General features: G+C 41.8%; 1 protein-coding gene across 7 annotated transcripts in view; it reads right to left on the reverse strand.

The window, feature by feature from the left end:
* Positions 1-19,328, reverse strand: part of CATSPERB (cation channel sperm associated auxiliary subunit beta) — a 107,202-nt gene that overhangs the window by 66,245 nt on the left and 21,629 nt on the right. For all 7 annotated transcript variants that reach the window (XM_053224843.1, XM_015086287.3, XM_053224840.1 and 4 more), the window contains 5 exons: positions 15,512-15,607; positions 11,019-11,168; positions 6,039-6,134; positions 5,783-5,901; positions 3,954-3,986 (listed from right to left, as the gene is read on the reverse strand). In XM_053224843.1, the coding sequence (XP_053080818.1) occupies positions 3,954-3,986; positions 5,783-5,901; positions 6,039-6,134; positions 11,019-11,168; positions 15,512-15,607 (494 nt within the window). The remainder of the gene's footprint in view (positions 1-3,953; positions 3,987-5,782; positions 5,902-6,038; positions 6,135-11,018; positions 11,169-15,511; positions 15,608-19,328) is intronic.

The raw sequence follows: 19,328 nt of genomic DNA on the forward strand, positions 1-19,328 counted from the left end.
AGGATATAAAAAGAGAAAAACCTAATGAAAACTTCTAAAGTTTGATAGCTCAGGAGTGTGAGGCAAATACATGGAGAAAAATTCTATGTCAACAAAGGAAATGGTTGGGCAAGAAACAACAATTAGTACACGTACTAATATGGCATTTCCCCCCTGACATGTGGCTAAGTGAAAACAACAGATATGTTCGTATTTAGGATATAGTGGGAGCAAGTGAGGAGAGTTTGTATTCATAATTATTTAAATTTACATTTAAAAGTCACTGAGGGGGCACCTGGCTGGCTCAGCTGGTAGAGTGTGGGACTTTTGCTCTCTCGGTTGTTAGGTTCGAGCCCCACACTGGGGGTAGAGATTACTTAAAAATTAAATCTTTAAATAAAATAAACAAACAAACAAATAAATAAATAAATGTATGTCACCGAAAATCTAAAAGATGTAGGGGACAGGGAGAGTATATACAAAGGAGCAAATGGGACTTTTTAATGTAGATCTTTATGTAACTGTTTTGGTTTTTAATTATGGGAATGTATTACTGTTTGAAAATAGTCATTTTTAGATGTTGGAAATTCTAATTTCCCTTGCAACACGTTCTCTCTGTTTCAAGATCTTCGTCAAGCACTCCATTTTGATTTACACAGACAGAAAACATAGATATTAGGTAAAACGAGAGAAACAGCTAAGCACTGCTCATCACTGTTTCCTGTTCTCTTTATCTCCCCAACATCTGTGCTCACTGGTTTATTTTGTTAAAGTTCGCTCCTGAGTATTTTCCTTAGCTGGAATAACTGGGTGATACACTTTCCAAACTCTTTCTTAATTGGAAAGATGAATAATCTCTTGACTGGAAAAAGGATTTTTGAATTGTGGTCCCTCTGTCTTGATAGTCTGTAGATGTGTATTTTACTGTTTTCCAGCTTCTACTGCTGTATAAGTGAACTCTAATGCCAGTGAGGTATATTTTGCATTTGTTTCTTCTGTTTGGAAAGTTGTAGTGTTTTCCCCTTAATCGTCAAATTCGGAAATATTATTAGGATATGCCCAAGCATACATCTTTTTCAATTCTTCCAGGATATAGTGGTTTTTTTCAATAGATAGCCTTGGATCTTTCTTAATTTTGGTGTAATTTTCTTCTGCTATTTGTGTTATTATTGCCTGTCTTCTATCTGTTCCTTTTTTATTCCTCCCCAAACTTCTCTCACCTCTTAGACTTGGATTATCCTCAAAGGCCTATCTTTGCCCCGTGATTTTTACCCATCTTCCCTGGTTTGAGAAGTTTCTTCCTCTTCATCTTCAGCACTGCTTATCTGCATCTAAACAGTGGCTATTCTATCCTTCAATTTTTTCCATTACAAAAAACAATGTTTACTGATTTATTTTGAGAGAGAGCACAAGCAGAGAAGGAGCAGAGACAGAGGGAGAGAGGATGCCAAGCAGGCTCCATGCTGTCAGTGCAGAGCCCAAGGTGGGGCTTGAACTCACCAACCGTGAGTTAACGACTTGAGCCAAAAATCAAGAGTCGGATGCTTAACCAATGGAGCCACTCAGGTGCCCCAATTCATCCTATTTTTTAATTAGACACTTTAATTAAAGTGTGGTATTTAATCCCAGAAAGTACTTTCATGTGGCACTTGAAACTCTAAGCTAATAGGTGTTGGTGGTCTTTCCTTCTCGCTAATATCTCAGTGCCAAGAACAGTAGCCATAGAATAGACGCTCATTGGATAATTGTTAAATGAGTCGATTCATTTTGTTGTTCTTCTTCATTTATCACTTTCTCCATCAGCAACTCTGCTGTATGGTCTGATTCTAATGATCTTTTGTGCTCTCCGCCTGCTGAGCTGGCTTAGACGTATTTTGAAGGGAGCACTCAAGTCTGGTTTGGGAAGCATCTCAGACTGTGAAGTAACAGAAGGCCAAGTGGTCTCTCCACCTCTGGGCTGCCCTTCCCCCTCACCTCAGAACCAGAAAGAAGCTTCTCTGCTTCCATCTCCTTCACCCTGCTCACCTCAGGCACAGGGAGAAAACAGCCTTCCCACTGGGCTTTTTTTCTCCAGGAGGCCAGCCACTCTCACAAGGTTGACTGAAACCTTCTCTGGGGGCTCCTGGATTTCTGCAAGCCAAGCGCTCTCCAGGAGCCTCCACCTTCTAGCCGTCTGCCTGCAGTTGCCAAATGCCTTGTTCTCACCTGACCCATGAGAGGAAAGACATGCCAGGCCTCCTCAGTGGGGCTCCCCAAAGCTTGAGGGGTTCCTCAGAGCTCAGGCTTGGAGTCCAGCTGTCCAGCATCCCCAATACTGCTGAGTTGACAGCCAGGTGGACTGGAGATGAAAGTTAGTGGGAGCCGAGGGGTAAGGAAAAGAGCTCAGGGTATAGTCCCCTCTGTCTCTTTATTCTATTGCTTCTTGTATGATTCAATTTTAGCTGACATATTTGGATTGATTTCTAGCATCTCACTTTATGGTTGGTTTTCCATTCTTCTATCTTTGCACCTGTTTTCCTCCTTTCTTGCTTTTTGTGGGAACTGATGGATTAGTCCTTAATCTTCTTCCCTTCTTCTGGTGGGTTGGAAGCTTTAGGCCATATTTCCTTTTCTTTTCGGGTAATTATCCCTTAAACTGTATGGTTTGTGTTGAACTGAGTACGTTTTTCTATCAAATTCCAAAATGATTCCCCATATTGATTCTCCCACCAAACGACGGTCTCACAATAGGCTGGTCATCCGCTGAAAATCATCTCCCTTCCTCCTTGTAGTATCTGGAGTTTTGGTTCCGCCCAAGTATTAAACACAAAATTTGGAACTGTAAATTTTTTTTTTACGCCAATTCCATTCTTGGAACAAGTATTTACTAAGTGCCTACTTTGTGGCAGGCACCGTGCTGGACGCGGATCCCAGAGTGGAGCTCACAGATGAAGTTCCTTCCTCTGTTAGAGTTTAGAGCATACGTTTTAGGTCTGTCACTGTTTCTGGTATTCCACTCCTTCGTGGGGGTTTCTGGGTAGTAAGCTCTGCTAATGTCTTATCTGTGCAACTTTCTTTCCTTCCGGCTCGTTCTTGAGTGACAGAGTTGTGCCGGGTACGGAATTCTATTTTGGCAGGTACTTCCCCCTGTTCTTTCTAATGTACATCAGTGTTGCCCATCGGGCCTCCCTGGGTTTCTGCTTTACATTTCCTCCACTTAGTGTGGCAGGAATCTGTTGCATTTGCGTCCTGAGACATAAGTGCTCCTTCCTTCTAGGTGGTGAGAGCAAGTGAGTGTGTGTGTGTGTGTGTGTATGCGTGTGTGCGTGCACAGCTGGGTGTGTGCCCACAGGCCTGCATGAGGATGGAAGGGGGACGGGCCATGGCAATAGGCTAGGAATCCTCATAATTTTGTGGTGGGCTCCAAACTCAAGCATGCTTATGTTGATGGGAATGACCTACTTGAATCACAAAACTTGACTTTGTAATAACAGAGGAGAGAAAAGACGGATGGAATCCCTTCCCCACCCCACCCTTCACAGGCCAGCAGCGGAGCTGTGGCTGGCTTAAATGGCACTTTTGTGAAAACTGGAGGTGCCCCTTTCTCCAGGCAGGCAGAGACCCACAAGGGGGTGGGGGGGGGTAGATGGACTGGGGAGAAAAGTGTTAGCCAAATTTCAGCCCCAACTCTCTTTTCAAGGGGGTGCCCTTGTGCAGAATACACCTGAACAACCACAACAGTTCTGGAGAGAACATGCGAAGAAGTGGGGGAGGGGAGGCCAATGAAACAAGCAGATACACTTCTTCCTTTGAAAGGGAAGGAGGTCATTGCTTAATGTCTGCTGGAAGTAAGTTTCTTTAAGTTCAAACTGGAAATAATATCATAGTAACAGGAATGATCTGTGTTGTGAATTCTTAATCTTGTGCCTCATCCCTCGGGCCATCAAGGAAACACTCCTCTTCTAACCAACCCCTGGAAAATTTAAGCTTCTTACCCTTTCGAAACCACAAAAGTCTGCCCTTGAAAACTACAAGAAAAAAAAAAACACAAGGACAACACTTTAATTTTTGCTTGCATATCAGGAGGCATAACAAAACACAGCAATTTGAATTATACTAAAGGAAATGATGCTTTTGTATCCCAGCAGTTAGGAGTGTCACCCATTAAAACCAGCCTCTAACATAGTTTAAATAATATCCTGGAGATTTCCTCTCTGGTCTTTGCTTTGTTTCACTGTTTTATTGATTTATTTGTACTTGGACTTAATTACAGAAAGGATCTGAGTTTTTTTTGTTTTTGTTTTTAATTTTTTTTTTTAACGTTTATTTATTTTTGAGACAGAGACAGAGCATGAATGGGGGAGGGGCAGAGAGAGAAGGAGACACAGAATCAGAAGCAGGCTCCAGGCTCTGAGCCATCAGCCCAGAGCCCGACGCGGGGCTCGAACTCACGGACCGCAAGATCGTGACCTGAGCTGAAGTCGGACGCTTAACCGACTGCGCCACCCAGGCGCCCCTGTTTTTGTTTTTTAAATCACGTAATGATTTAAACGGAAGAGTTTAGAAGGGTACAGAAAGGTACTAAATCTGCCACCCACTGGGATTAGGAAATCCCTTAACATATTATTTTCTCCATGGTCCCCTGTTTCTCCTGCCTCACCCAGGGCCAGCCCTCACTGTACAACCTGTGCCCAATCCTCCATGTTTTGGACTGTTAAGTCACTGTGCCCGGCTTCTTCAAGTCTCCAACAATTCCATGGTAAGCACATAAAAGGTCAGATCTGTTGGTTGTTTGAGCAACAAATGGTACTTCCTCAGAAATGGTGAGGAAGGAGGGAAGGCTGTGAATATTCATAATCCCCACATGTAAGAAATACCTGCTTCTCAACCAAAGCAATCACCCCTTCTATACTCTCTCATCTTTTTTTCCACTGTTTCAAAATCTCTATCACTGCTCTTATTTCTGTTGTGGTAGTTTTTGAGAGATGTTTATTGACATGTTTGAGAATTTCATGGTATATGTATTGTGTATCCTCACCAAAATGTATATGCCCCTCCACTCAATCCCAGTGCTAACTTTTTGACTCATGCTCATTTGTAATACTATATTTAGCTGTACAAATTACCATAAAGTATTTGGGGAACATACATAGCTATAAATAGATAAATAATCTTCTATATGTGCATGTTTAAAACATAAACTTGTGTGGCAATAAAATTAGCACCATTTCCAAAGGATATGGTCAACACTATGAGGCAAGGGAAAAAGCCATTGTATTCTGCTTTTACATTTTCTAAAAGGAAGAAGCATTTAAATTCTAAGACACACCACACATAGCTCAAGTATCAAGTATGTCTACTTTATGTAGATAAAAGGTGAGATCAAAGTATTTGGAGTGTATTATATCTTCTTTTACTAGGTTCTCATGAGGCATTAGCAAATACTTCTTCTATTATTTTTTTTTAAGTCACAAATGGTAAAGTAAATTAAACATAGTTTCTTCCACTTGGAATTTTTAATTTTCCTCTTACAGTTTTTAAATTAATGACTACGATTGTATTTCTGAACTAGGGATGTATTTATTTATTTTTTTTAACGTTTATTTATTATTAAGAGACAGAGCATGAGCAGGGGAGGGGCAGAGAGAGGAGGAGACACAGAATCCGAAGCAGGCTCCAGGCTCCGAGCCATCAGCCTAGAGCCTGACGCGGGGCTCGAACTCACGGACCGCGAGATCGTGATCTGAGCCGAAGTCGGACGCTCAACCGACTGAGCCACCCAGGAGCCCCGAACTAGGAACGTATTTAAAAGCAATTCACATACCGTTAAGACAGAGGATGATGGATAACGGAGATCTCCACTTACAAAAAGACCCAGAGAGGTGAGGATAACTAAAAAGTGATTGGTTAAAACCATATCCACCACTGAAAGCTTTGTGTGTTCTAAGGGGAGAAATCACACCAGGTTAAAAAGGAAGGAAAAGGTGAGCTCCTCAGCACAGACATTTCATTTCATTCATACTGATCAAGTATTGCTATGTATGGGATCCTGAAGATGAAGTCACCATTAGAGGAATTACCTTCTCCAACTTGGGAATAGATCGTATCTGTCAGGTTATACCACGTGGTATCACTGTAATTCCAAAATCCAGAAAAACTGAGGCCTATGTAAATACCTAACAGGAGAAAAAAGGAAGATTCAGTTCAGATAACGTTACAAAGAGAGTAACCCACTTCTATGGTTCCCAGACTGCCACAGCCAGAACTGACCTCTGCCCCACCTTCCAGACCAATCTCTGCCCTGCCTCAGCTCGCCTCCCCTCAGCTAGTATCTCACTTCCTAAGCATTGGAAAGATGAAGCGACTTCAGGTTAACATAGGATTTTAGCCAACTGTCTGATTTAAATTTTAAGGATTCTGTTTTATATCGAAGGGGATCAGAATATGTCCCCCAAAATATGCCACTCTGGTTAAGGATTCCTTTGAGCTGAAGGCAACTGAGAATCAACAGATTCAGGAAGAGACCTCTGCCCTCCCCTTACCTGGCTACAAGCAGAGCATGGAGCTCTCTTCTCACCAGAGATGGAAGAGAAGTCGATGCTAAGTTTGCATAAACATACTTTACCAGAACAGCCCTTCTCTTTCATTAATCCCCTCACATCTTTCCTAGTCTCTTCCCCATACTTTATCATCCCCCGAAGCCCAACCTTCTTTCGTTAAAACGGTATATATGCCCCCAAGTTTAACCACTTATTTGAGCTTCACTGCTTTTAAGTTAACTCTGTGGATGTAAATATTTTTTAATGTTTATTTTTGAGAGAGACAGAGAGAAAGAGACAGACAGAGTGTGAGGGGGGAGGGGAAGAAAGAGAGGGAGACAACAGAATCTGAAGCAGGCTCCAGGCTCTGAGTTGTCAGCACAGACCCCCGACACGGGGCTCAAACTTGTGAACCGCGAGATCATGACCTGAGCCAAAGTCGGTTGCTTAACCAACTGAGCCACCCAGGTGCTCCTGTGAATGCAAATATTAATTTAAAATGTGTGCCTTTTTTTCCTGATAATCTGCCTTTGTTAATTTAATTCACAGCCCTCATTCACTAGACATAAGAGAGTAGAGGAAGAGGGTTTTTTTCTTCCCTGATGGCATTTTTGTAAGCATAAGTACATTCCTAGTTCAGAAATACAATCTTAGTCAATAGTTTTACAACTCCAGGAAGGAAGTTAAAATTCCAAGAGGAAGAAACTATGTTTGATTTACGTTACTATTTGTGATTTTTAAAAAAAAATAGAAAAGTATTTGCTTATGCCTCATGAGAACCTCGTAAAAGAAGACAGAACACACTGCAAATACTTTGATCTCACTTTTCTTTGGCCATACCTAGGAGTGTTGAGAGTCTTTTGCTTTAAATGTGGAATATTAACCTGAAATCTAGTCAACAGGCATAATTATTGAGGTGGGAGAGCCTGAAGACGGTTGATGATCTAACGCATGTGCTCTGTTTCCCAAAGACGAATGTAGGACCACTCATGTGGTGAAGTGTATATTTCCACTCTCAGCTGTTTTCTGTGTAGGGAAAGATGTAGCAGAAAGTGTTGTCACCATATACTTTTTCCAGAGAGAGAAAAAGCTAATGACGTGTGTTGCCATTCTGAGCTCTAAGTCTCGTTCCACAGATAACACTATCCTATATTCTAAGTAGGGATGATCATTGGTGTCCAGTATGATATCACATGACCAGGGCCCTGCAAAGTTTAGAAATATTCAATAGAAGGGGAAGTAGGAAAACAAATGTCTTGTTCTGGTTAATACTTTGAGGCTCAAATTAAGTTACAAAGCCACTCTGTATAACAAACGACCACGACTGTACTCCAGGGTTACAGAAGCTGATGTGGACCATTGTGAAGAGTTTGGATTTTATTCTACTGGCCATAAGGGAAGCCTCTGCATGTCTGAGGCAGGGAAGTGATGTGATTTGGTTTATACTTGAGAAGACCACTCTGGTGGCTGTATGGAAGATGGGTTGTACTGGGGCAAGAATACAAATAGGGAGACCACTTAAGAAGCTATGAATTGGTCTCGTGGAAAACCAACATTGACTTAAGACTTTAGCAGAGGAAAGAAGCGGTCACACTGGGGATACACACTGGGTATGGCACCATCCTGGAATGTCATGAGAGTAAGGGCAGTCAAGAATGTGTTCTAGACTTTAGCTTGGAGCAACTCCACATGAATTGGGATAAGGAATACTGGAGAAGAACAGATTTCAGAGGGAGATGAGTCAAGAGTTCTGGATCAGAGTTACTGTATTTGAGATGCTCAGTAGACATCAGGAGGAAATGTAAACTATAGACAATTGCATAGAGGAGTTTGGTCTCCACGGAGCGCTCAGCACCAGAAATATAGGTCTGAGAATCACTGGCCTGGAGACGGCACTTAAACCATAGGACTGGGTTAAGTTTTTCAAAGAGAGAGACGTGGCTCCCTAAGGAAGGAGAGTCAAGGACAAAGCCCTGAGTTTGACAACTACTTGAGGGGACACACCGAAGAGGAGTCTGTCTGGAAAAGTAAGGAATGACCAATGTGGTCAGATAAAAGCAATCAAAGGCGATACCGAGAAAGCCAAGAGGATAAAGTGTTTTGAAGACAGAGTGGCCAGCTGTGTCCAGTGCTGCTGGGAAGGAAAGTAGAATGAGGATAAAGAATTGGCGGCTGGAGACGCCTGGGTGGCTCAGTTGGTTAAGTGTCCAGCTTCAGCTCAGGCCATGATCTCATGGCTCGTGAGTTTGAACCCCGTGTCAAGCTCTGTGCTTGTGCTCTCTTTCTCTCTTATAAATAAACAAACATTGGGGCACCTGGGTGGCTCAGTCAGTTGAGCGTCTGACTTTGGCTCGGGTCATGATCTCACGGTTTGTGGTTCGAGCCTGGCGTCGGGCTCTGTGCTGACAGCTCAGAGCCTGGAGCCTGCTTCGGATTCTGTGTCTCCTTCTCTCTCTGCCCCTCCTCCGCTCACCCTTTGTCTCACTCTGTTTCTCAAAAATAAATAAATGTAAAAAAGTAAAAATAAAAAATAAACATTAAAAAAAAGAAGAAGAACGGGTGGCTGGAACTGACAATATGGAAATCAGGAATGGTCTTGGGAAGAAAGTTTCACAAGACTGGCGGGTACCAAACACTCATCTCTAGAGGAATGAAGACAAAGCGGGAGGTGGGACAACGGAGCACCATCTACAATAAGTTCTTTGCCCAAATTTTGCTTTGAAGGAGAACAGAAAAACAGCTAGGATGCTCCCAAACAAAGGAGGGTTTGTCTGTACGCCAATGGACCCAATCCAGCGAGGAGAGAGAGCAGACGATGCAGAGGGAAAGGTGGCATTTGCAGCAGAGAGGCAGCAGGAGCAAGGTGCTTCAGATGGTCGCAGGGAACGGGATCCAGAACACAAGGGTTGGGGGTGGTGGCCTCCGACAGGTGGAGTCTGGGCAGAGATGCTTCTCGCAACGCAACAGGCGAGAAGGCAAGGCTCACAAGCACCAAAGCGGGTAGAACGGCAGGTTTGCAGGTGCAGCGACGAAGGAGTGCCTTGTGGTCGATCTTGGTTTTCTATATGAAATATTAGATAAAGGCACAGCTGAGAGTGGAAAGGGGAAGGGGGTGACGTGGAGGGTTTGAGGTGTGGGAAGAGGTGTGAGATAAGGCCACTTGGCGGGATCGGAAAATAAACATACCAGCGAAGAGGGACAGGGTTTCTGGGTGGTGCTGAGGGCCCACTTGAGACTTGGGATCGGGAATTTAAAGTGAGAGCGGTCGGTGGAATGCGAAAGGGAGACTGGCGTGCCGCGTCTTCTCTAGCAACATTCCGCTGTCTCAGGGCAGGACTAGAGGTGGTTTTAACCGGAGTTGGCACTGCTCGGGGAATGGAAGACAGAGCAGGGCAGGGAAGCTACAGAAGGATCTGTAAGGGTGGGCTATGCAAATTATGGGGGAGGGGAGAGAGAAAACCAAGGGTGTTGGGAAGTGGAGAAGGTGGTAGGGACAAGACACCGAAGTCTCAGTGAAATCGAAGGAGCACCGGAGTGGGAGCACTAGAAGAGGTGGTAAGAACGTGAGGGGAGGGGGCGTGGACAGTGTGAGTTGCTCATGGTAGAGACTCCACAGGTACCAACATTAGGGGAGATGATGAGGTCCAGAGTATGGCCACAGAAGTGCGATGGGGGAAGATCATTGGAGGAAACGACGTCTGGCCGTTGAGTATTACGTCGGTCATCCACATGGATGGTGAGTTGGATTCGGGGATTTTAGTTTGGATTTTAGGGTGCCCATATTATTTGTGAGTAATAATATTTTGTTTCTTTTAATTCTTTTATTTTCCTTTTCATTCATTGGGTTTGGGGACTAGAAGGTCACCGATGATCTAGGAAAAACAACTATCATAATACATTAGAAGTTGAAATGATGGGGTGCCTGGGTGGCTCAGTCGGTTAAGTGTCCGACTTCAGCTCATGTCATGATCTCACAGCTCGTGAGTTCAAGCCCCACGTCAGGGTCTGTGCTGACAGCTCAGAGCCTGCTTCGGATTCTGTGTCTCCCTCTCCTTCTGCCCCTTCCCCACTCATTCTCTCTCTCTCTCTCTCTCTCTCTCTCTCTCTCTCAAAAATAAACATTAAAAAAAAAGTTGAAACAGAGTAGGATGCTTTTAAATACTACAGTAGGAATCTAAAAGCACCTACATAATAAATGAAGTAATGTTATGATGCCTTAGAACATGATTCCCATTTTACACAAGGAGTCACCTCTGAGAGGAAATAACATATTAATAGAAATCAGGGGGTAAGTGAAATTAGGAGAGACACTACAGTCACGATGAACATGACCAAAAGTCACAGAGTAAAAGTAGTTGATCACACTTGCAAGTTGACAAGGGGAAGTGACAAAGAGTAAATTCGCAGGTATTTTTAGGAAACGTTTTGACTCCGTTGAGTCTAACTTGCACTGCCAGTTAAACACTGCTGTTATAAAACACAAAACCCACATCTAACTTTCAACACAGCCAACGGACTTACCGTTGTAGGTTTCATTCAAAATGAAGCCAAGTAACGCTACATCGTTAGCACAGGGGCATTTTGCCACTTTGAGATCCATCACGTGCTGATACACTTTGCTGATATCATTTTTTGTCATTATGGCCCCGAGATCTCCCTGAAGAATAGGTTCTGTGGAAATCAAATTTAGGTGTTTATAAATCGTGGCTGCAGGCTTGAATAGGGACGTTACTGCTTTCCTTTAAAGGTTTTTTTATTTTTAATTTCCCCCAAGTTTTTATTTAAATTCCAATTAGTTAACAAACAGGGTAATATTCGTTTCAGGTGTAGAATTTAGCGATTCAACACCTACACACAACACCTGGTGCTCATCACAAGTGCCCCGTTTAAGGATTTTCAAAGCACTATGTAGAGGGCCTATTTCATTTTCCAAAAAGCAGGTGTATTACCTCACCCTTCATCAGCTAAAAAAAAAAAAGGTTGATTCTTATTTTCCAGAGTAGAAGGAATGAAGGCTAAGTGCCCTTCATGGGGGCCTGGCACAGTCACACTGCAGAAGAACGTGTGTGATGGCAGACCCTGCTTTGGTCACCTTTGGGGACGAGGACTGGCCGCAGGATCTCTCCCTAGAAATGGAATTGCTGGGTCATAGGACACTTACGATAGAGAACATCTTCTGCTTCAAAAGCCCACACCACACATTTACTTTTTGTTCTCTTCCTCCGACTCCACAGAAACGGCAGCAGATATAGAACAATGGGAATAAATCCAGAATACCAGTAGATGGGGAAAGGTATCATTAGGGGCTGAGACACTGGGGGATTTCCGGAAGAGACACAGAAGCTGGGCTGGGATTACAAGGAAAAACCAATGAGAGGGGTACAGGTTCCACCCCTCAACCTGGCAAGCTATTCTTGGATATGCAAAGCATTGGGGCTGGATGAAGTCAAATTTTAATGATAAGAAAATAGGGGAATTTTTTTTTCTTCTGAAAAAATGAGAAAAGGGAGTACAAAAAGCAAGCCAGGGCAATTTGACAGAATACTGCTGTCTGAATTTCAAAAACAGCCAAGGGATTTTTAAAAAGAAGTATCTAGGGGCGCCTGGGTGGCTCAGTCGGTTGAGTGTCCGACTTTGGCTCAGGTTATGATCTCGCGGTTTGTGGGTTCAAGCCCTGCGTTGGGCTCTGTGCTGACAGCTCAGAGCCTGGAGCCTGCTTCGGATTCTGTATCTCCCTCTCTCTCTGCCCCTCCCCCACTCATGCTCTGTCTCTCTCTCTGTCAAAAATGAAAAAAACATTAAAAAAAATAAAATAAGGAGATATTTAATAATTGATTCTTTAGCTGTTTACATTTCTACAATGTAGATCTTTACCATTTCCCTCAAATCTGCGGCAAAGCCCAAAGACTTTAAGTGATACATTTTTCACTTCCTGCAAAAGCAAGAAATGGAGGTAGATTTCCATGTGGGTTGATACAGTGTAGCTTAGACCAGAAAGAGATCGAATTTATAAACCAATGTTATTCACTCTGAAATTCAAAGGCATTTGGGGTATGGCAGCTGACTCGCCAGGGTGACAGCATGTCTGTGCAGGCAATTAATAACCAGATCTTACAGGACAGAGAGACTGGACCTTGTTGCTGGGACAGGATCACATCAAAATGAAAACACCTCGATGTACAAGCTCCCTAGAGTCAGATACTGTATTTTAAATGTTTTAAGAATGAGGGAGTGGTTATAAGTCTTGCCTACTATTGAGAAGTCAAGGAGGAGACAGAAAAGGGACCCTTATGAAAGGGAACCAGGGATTGTGATTAGGAACAGTGTTAGTGGAGGGGTCTAGGGGGTGGATTGGAGTTAGTAGTGAATAAAGAGTTCCTACTCTAACCCTAACTTTAACTCTTAATTGCCCCTTCTCAATGCTTTCTCCCCATGTCTCCAGCATTTCAGTAAATGAGACCATCACCCATTTGATTGCTCAATAAGAAATCTAGGATTCATTCTGATTCCTCTGTCTGCCTTATCCCTCATCCACCAGGAAGGAACTCCTACCAGCTCTACTTCCGAAACACATTCTAAAGATTCTTATTTCTCACCATCTCCACCCCCCGGCCCATGTTCCCCGGACCACCTCCCAGGTGGACCAGGGCAACAGCTGTCAACCAATCTCCTCTATGCCATTTTTGCCATCCTTCTCTGAGTGTCTTCACACAGCAGCCAAGGTGACCCACTTAGAAAGCATGAGTCAGAATGTATCACTCTCCAGCTTCAAACGCTCCAAAGGCTCTTCCTTAGAATAACACCTGCACTTATTACCATGCTCCCTGCTGGCCTCTCCAAACGTATTATAAGCCGCTCTGCCTGTCGTTTACTCTGCTTCCACATCACAGGCCTCCTTTCTGTTCCTCAAACACATGAATCTCATTTCTGCATCTGGAACCTTTAAGAACAACTCATTTGTAGAACTCTTTGCTACCACGTTACCTCTATACATTCTAAATTAAGTATATGCTAACATTTAAATGAAGTAGATAATAACCTGGGTGCATTTCAATGTGTTGTGATTCAGATTTCAAAAATATTTTGAAAACTGAAATAATTATGGACTGTTACTTCAGTACTTAAAGGTAGCTAGCACAGGACTTCAAAATATCCATCTCAAAGGCTTGCAATTACTATTGAATAACTATTAAAAAATTTTTTTTAATGTTTATTATTTTTGAGAGACAGAGCGTCAGTGGGGGAGGGGCAGAGAGAGAGGGAGACACGGAATCTGAAGCAGGCTCCAGGCTCTGAACTGTCAGCACGGAGCCTGACACGGGGCCCAAACTCAAGAACCACGAGATCATGACCTGAGCCAAAGTCAGACGCTTAACCGACTGAGCCACCCAGGCGCCCCAATAATTGACTATTTTTTAAAAACCTGGATGCTATGACAAAATAATAAAGCACAACATTTTGTCATTTTTCAGGTATTTTAATTTTGGTTAAAGAAATAAAAGAATATAGAATGATTGAAGATATCTCTGCTCCCTTTGTGGCCCCATTTCCAAATTTTCCCCAAATGCAACCACTATCATGAAATTGCTGTGTAGGATTCTAATCCCATGTTTTTACATTTTTACTACAATATATATGTACCCATGAATGGTACATAGCATTGTTATGTGTTTTCTAAATTTTGAGTAAATGTTCTCCTATTCTATTCTGAAACTTGAATTTTCATTCAATGCTTTTGAGTTCTGTTCTTGATGATATATATGGGTCTATTTCCTTCATTTTAACAGAAAATTCTACAGGTATCTGTCTTTTCCCCTACTGATGGACATTTAAGTTGTTTCTCATTTCTATTACAAATAATGCTACATTAAATAGATCTGTCTTTTGCACACATGCAACCTTTGTTCTAGACCAGTTCTCAATCCTCTGCACGTCAGAATCACCTGGGGGGATTTTTTTTTCTTTTTTTCTTTTTTAGTTACAGATGGCTGGCTCCACTTCTAGAGCTCAGATTTTATTTTATTTTATGTTTATTTATTTATTTGGGGTGGGGGGGAGAGGCAGAGAGAGAGGGAGAGAGAAAGAATCCCAAGAAGGCTCTGCACTGTAATCACAGAACCTGAAGTGGGGCTTGAACCCATGAACCATGAGATCATGACCTGAGCCAAAATCAAGAGTCAGATGCTTAATCCACTGAGTTATCCAGGCACCCTTAGAGGTCAGATTTTAATTGACATAAGGTTGGGTGGGACATCATCACTTTTCTTAAAGCTACCCACTCTCCTAAAGCTACTACTTTCCATAAGATGTATTATTTATTTATCTTTATTCTGCGTTCTACATAGCACCATCAGAGTGGGAGTAAAGAATAAAAGTAAAAAGCACCTGAAACTAATATTACACTGTATGTTAAATAACTGCAATTTAAATTTTTAAAAAAAGGGAAGGTGAGGAAAGTAAAGATAAATATAAGATCCAGGAATGAGGACTTAAAAAAATACAATTTAATGCTATGGATGATCAAAAATTGGACTATAAGTCAGACAACTGGAAAAGAGAAGCCTAGACAGTTATATCACTCAGTGTTCATAACCTTAAAAGAACCAATTTTTCATGAAAAAAATGTAAATGTTCCTACAAAGAATGAGCAAATATTTTTGCTGATGGTCATCATAAAGGAAACTGAAATGCAATGAACACTATCTTTTGTAACATGTTCATAGAATGTGCAAAAACTAACTTTATAAAGCCATTATTTATCATGACCTCCATATGATTATAGAAAAAAGATATATTTCCATATTTCTATAGCACTCTTTGCAGACCTCTATTAACCATTAGAGGTGTATTTAATTATTTGTTTTCCTCATCAGAGTGGGAGCCCCTCAAGGGTAATGATCATCTCTCTCTTTTTTATCGCTAGAACTTAGCACGGAGTCTGGCATATAGTAGGTTACAACATTTGTTGAAAGAATATTATGAATGCCATTTTACTTTTATCTGTTGGCATTTACCTCGGACATTATCCAATAGTGTTCCTTCAGTAGTATAAATATGTAATCCGTGTTGTAATGTGATCCTTACTAACCATTCTTCTACAGCTGCAATATCTGTTTGAAAACAAAAGGCAAATAATTAGCTATTTTTTGTGTGTGCCAAGTTGGTGAAATTTAAGGCTATATACACACGACCAACAACATTATTATTCATTTCCCAATCGCTTTGACTGCATTTAAATATAAGGTTTCCCATGCTTTTCCTACAGACATTTTGATGATTAAATAAATTAAAAAAAAGAATTATGAAATGGTCTTACTACCACAACCATAAATCCAGATAATATTTTAGATCATAATTTTTCTATAAGAGCTGTTGTGGCTTGGTAAAAAGCAAATGATGACACTTCATGTGAAGTGGTATACTATTATTTTAAAGCAGACCATGATTAATTAAAATATATAGTGTAGGGGCACCTGGGTGGCTCGGTTGGTTAAGCATCCAACTTTGGCTCAGGTCATGACCTCACAATTTGTGGGTTTGAGCCCTGCGTCGGGCTCTGCACAGACAGTGCTGAGCCTGCTTGGGATTCTCTCTCTCCCCCTTTCTCTCTTTCCCTCCCCAATTCGCTCTTTCTCAAAATAAACTTTATATATATATGTATATATGTGTGTATATATATACACACATATATACATATATATACACATATATATACATATATACATATGTATACATATATACATATATATACACATATATACACATAAAGAATATATATATATATATATATATATATATATATATATATATATGGTGTAACCCCTAGGGCCAACACACAAAAAAATAATTTAAGGTATAAATAATAAGCCAATAGTAGAGATAAATAGAATAAAACATAATTAATATAAATGAAGACAGAGAAAGAAAAGTAAAACAGAAGAGGGGTATCTGGGTGGCTCAGTCAATTAAATGTCTGACTTTGGCTCAGGTCATGATCTCATGGTTCATGGGTCTGAGCCCCACATCAGGCTCCACACTGTCAGCGTGGAGGGAGTGTGGAGGGGCAGGGATGGAACTTTCTGCCTCACACAGTGTACTTTCCCCCGGCTAGTGGTCTGCACATCCTGTTTCCCCCTTTCCTGCCCACTGGCCCTTTCTTGGTTCCCTTCCTGGCTGCGGATCCACTCACGAGCTCAGGGTCTGGCCACCACAGACACCCGCCCCCTCCTCCTGTGGGGGAGGGACAGAGTCACACACTGGCCACACGAATGCCGGCCACTTCTTCCCCCTGTGGCTTTCACTATTGAGTTTCTGTTCTCACAGGCAAGTCCATTCACCAGTACCTCAGGCTCAGCACAGAGCCTCATCCCATGCAAAAATTTCTGTCTGCCTGGGACAGGCTCCTGGTCCCTGAGGGTGGCTGGACTTGTGCCCTCTGGCTTCCCTTTGGGCTAAAAGCTCTTCCTACTCTGGTGGTCATTTTCTTCAGAATTACAACTTCTCTCACATGAGGGACACTTACCCCACTGGGGCCCAGATCCCAGGGGCTTATCTTTTAAAGGGGGGTGGTAGGGGCAGATTTAGCTGGGGACAGGGCTTATGATTCTGTTGTAGTGGATGAAATTAATAACTAATATTAAATATTAGTTATTAAATTAACTATTAAGTAACTAATATTAAAATTTACTGGTTCATGAGAGAAAAAAGAAAACAGAAGAGAAGGAATAGAAAATACCCTGATGATAAATTTCAAAACAACCATATCAACAATTACATTAAACGTAAATGATCTAAAAATACCAGTCAAAAGATTTCCAGACAAGATGTAAAAATCAAGACTGAATATGCTATCTATAAGAAATCCACTTTAAATATAAAAGTATATATAAAAATATAAATATAAAAGCATTGATGGGGAAGCCATGGGTGGTGAACGCAGCCTGGGAGCTCTTGTGACATGGGCCAAGGCTGAGGCTAAAACCAGGGTGCACTTGTGAAAAACATGCCTGACCCAAATGACAGCTGAATGGGTTTTCATGTACACCCAGGCATCTAGTTGGGTCTGTGCAGTGGCTGCTGAAGTAGCTAGTGTGCCCAAATAGATCAGATGATATTTGTGCTTCTTGCTGTCACTATTTTCCATCAAGCAATTCCTGAACTTTGAGAAAGATAATGGTGTGAGAAAACATCATGTATGTTTCTACAAAAGGAGCTTCCCACGTGACTGGCTGACCCAGAGAAGTCAATCTCTGGATGTATGACTTAACTGGCCCTCCGTGGGACTGGTTCAGAGTTGGTATGTACATAACCATCTTTGACTTTTAAAATATGAAGAGCCCTGGGGATCCACACGTCTTGGATAACTCTTTACAAGTTCTGACTAAAGACAGAAATGGTATGGTTCCTATAATGGCACATGGAGTGATTGAATATAAGGAAAAGTGTGGATTTAATTCTTTTTAAAAAATTTTTTTGTAAATGTTTATTTATTTTTGAGAGAGACAGAGACAGAGAGAGAGGCAGAGAGAGAGAGAGAGAGGGGCAGAACAAGAGCAGAGGAGAGGCAGAGAAAAAGGAAGACCTAGAATTGGAAGCAGGCTCCAGCCTCTGAGCTGTCAGCACAGAGCCCTGCATGGGGCTGGAACTCAGGAACTGCAAGATCATGACCTGAGCGGAAGTTGGATGCTTAACCGATTGAGCCACCCAAGCGCCTCTGGATTGAATTCTTTATTAACAGTAACATCCAATTATTATCTATTATAAATCAAATTAGGTTGGATTTATAGCAACTGCATCTCTTCCCACATGTTTATTAACCAGCACACACTTCTGGTGGTAATACTAATCCCGCTCATCCTAAACACACAGCAAATAATCCCACCTGCAATGTGGTTAATGTAGTGAAAGATGTATATGAAACAGCCAAGAAGCCATGCAATGCAGGGCTAGCTGGTAGGTCCAGAACTGGAAGTTGAAGAGGTTCAATGACAAAGCTCCACACAAACCTAGTCAAGTGGTTGATGTGCCCTCGCATGGGTCTCACACGCTATTCAAGAATTCAGTGAGAACAACAGTAGAACTGCATTAAGAGTTATAGAAAAGAGGGATATCTGGCTGTTAAAACCCTAGTTACTTTGGGTAAAGAAGATGTGTCCACTAGATAAGTGACCAAGGGGATGGTATCCCATCACTATGGGATAGCTATGGGATAGCACCATAGCTATTCCAGTGCTTGAATGTTTACTTTTGCTAGACTAGCTGGTTGTTTTCCATGGAGTCCTTCCTACAGCTCCAGTTCCTCCATTACACTAGTAACCTGAGCAATTTTTCATCCTCTCTTGTTGTGCCATGGTTAATTCCCTCCTCACATGCTCTGCTCTCTGATTTAAATTTCTGCCTTCCTCCATCTGATTGGATTCTCGGTGGCAGGCATCAGTACTTTTGTGTTTGATCTTACTTACTGACGCCTTGATTTTATTTTAAAATTCATTTGTGCGCTTTCATTCTGTTGGCCAATGTGTTCTAATGGTTGCCTTGGGAAAAACAGGCAAGAGAATGAAAAAAAGAAAGATACATTATGCAAATATTAATTCACAGACAGCTGTAGTGGCTGTATCAATACCTGACAAAGACGATTTCAGATCAAGGTAATATCAGGAATAAAGAGCAGCAATGCATATGATAAAGGGATCAATTCACTAAAAAGCTGCAACAACTCCAAGTGTGTACATGCTTAACAAGCGCTTCAAAGTACATGAATAAAAGGCTGATAAAACTGAAAAAAGAAATCCAAAAATCCACAATTATACCTGGATATTTCAAAACTCCTCT

The sequence above is a fragment of the Acinonyx jubatus genome, chromosome B3, assembly GCF_027475565.1.
Source record: "Acinonyx jubatus isolate Ajub_Pintada_27869175 chromosome B3, VMU_Ajub_asm_v1.0, whole genome shotgun sequence".
Classification (NCBI taxonomy): Eukaryota; Metazoa; Chordata; class Mammalia; order Carnivora; family Felidae; genus Acinonyx; species Acinonyx jubatus.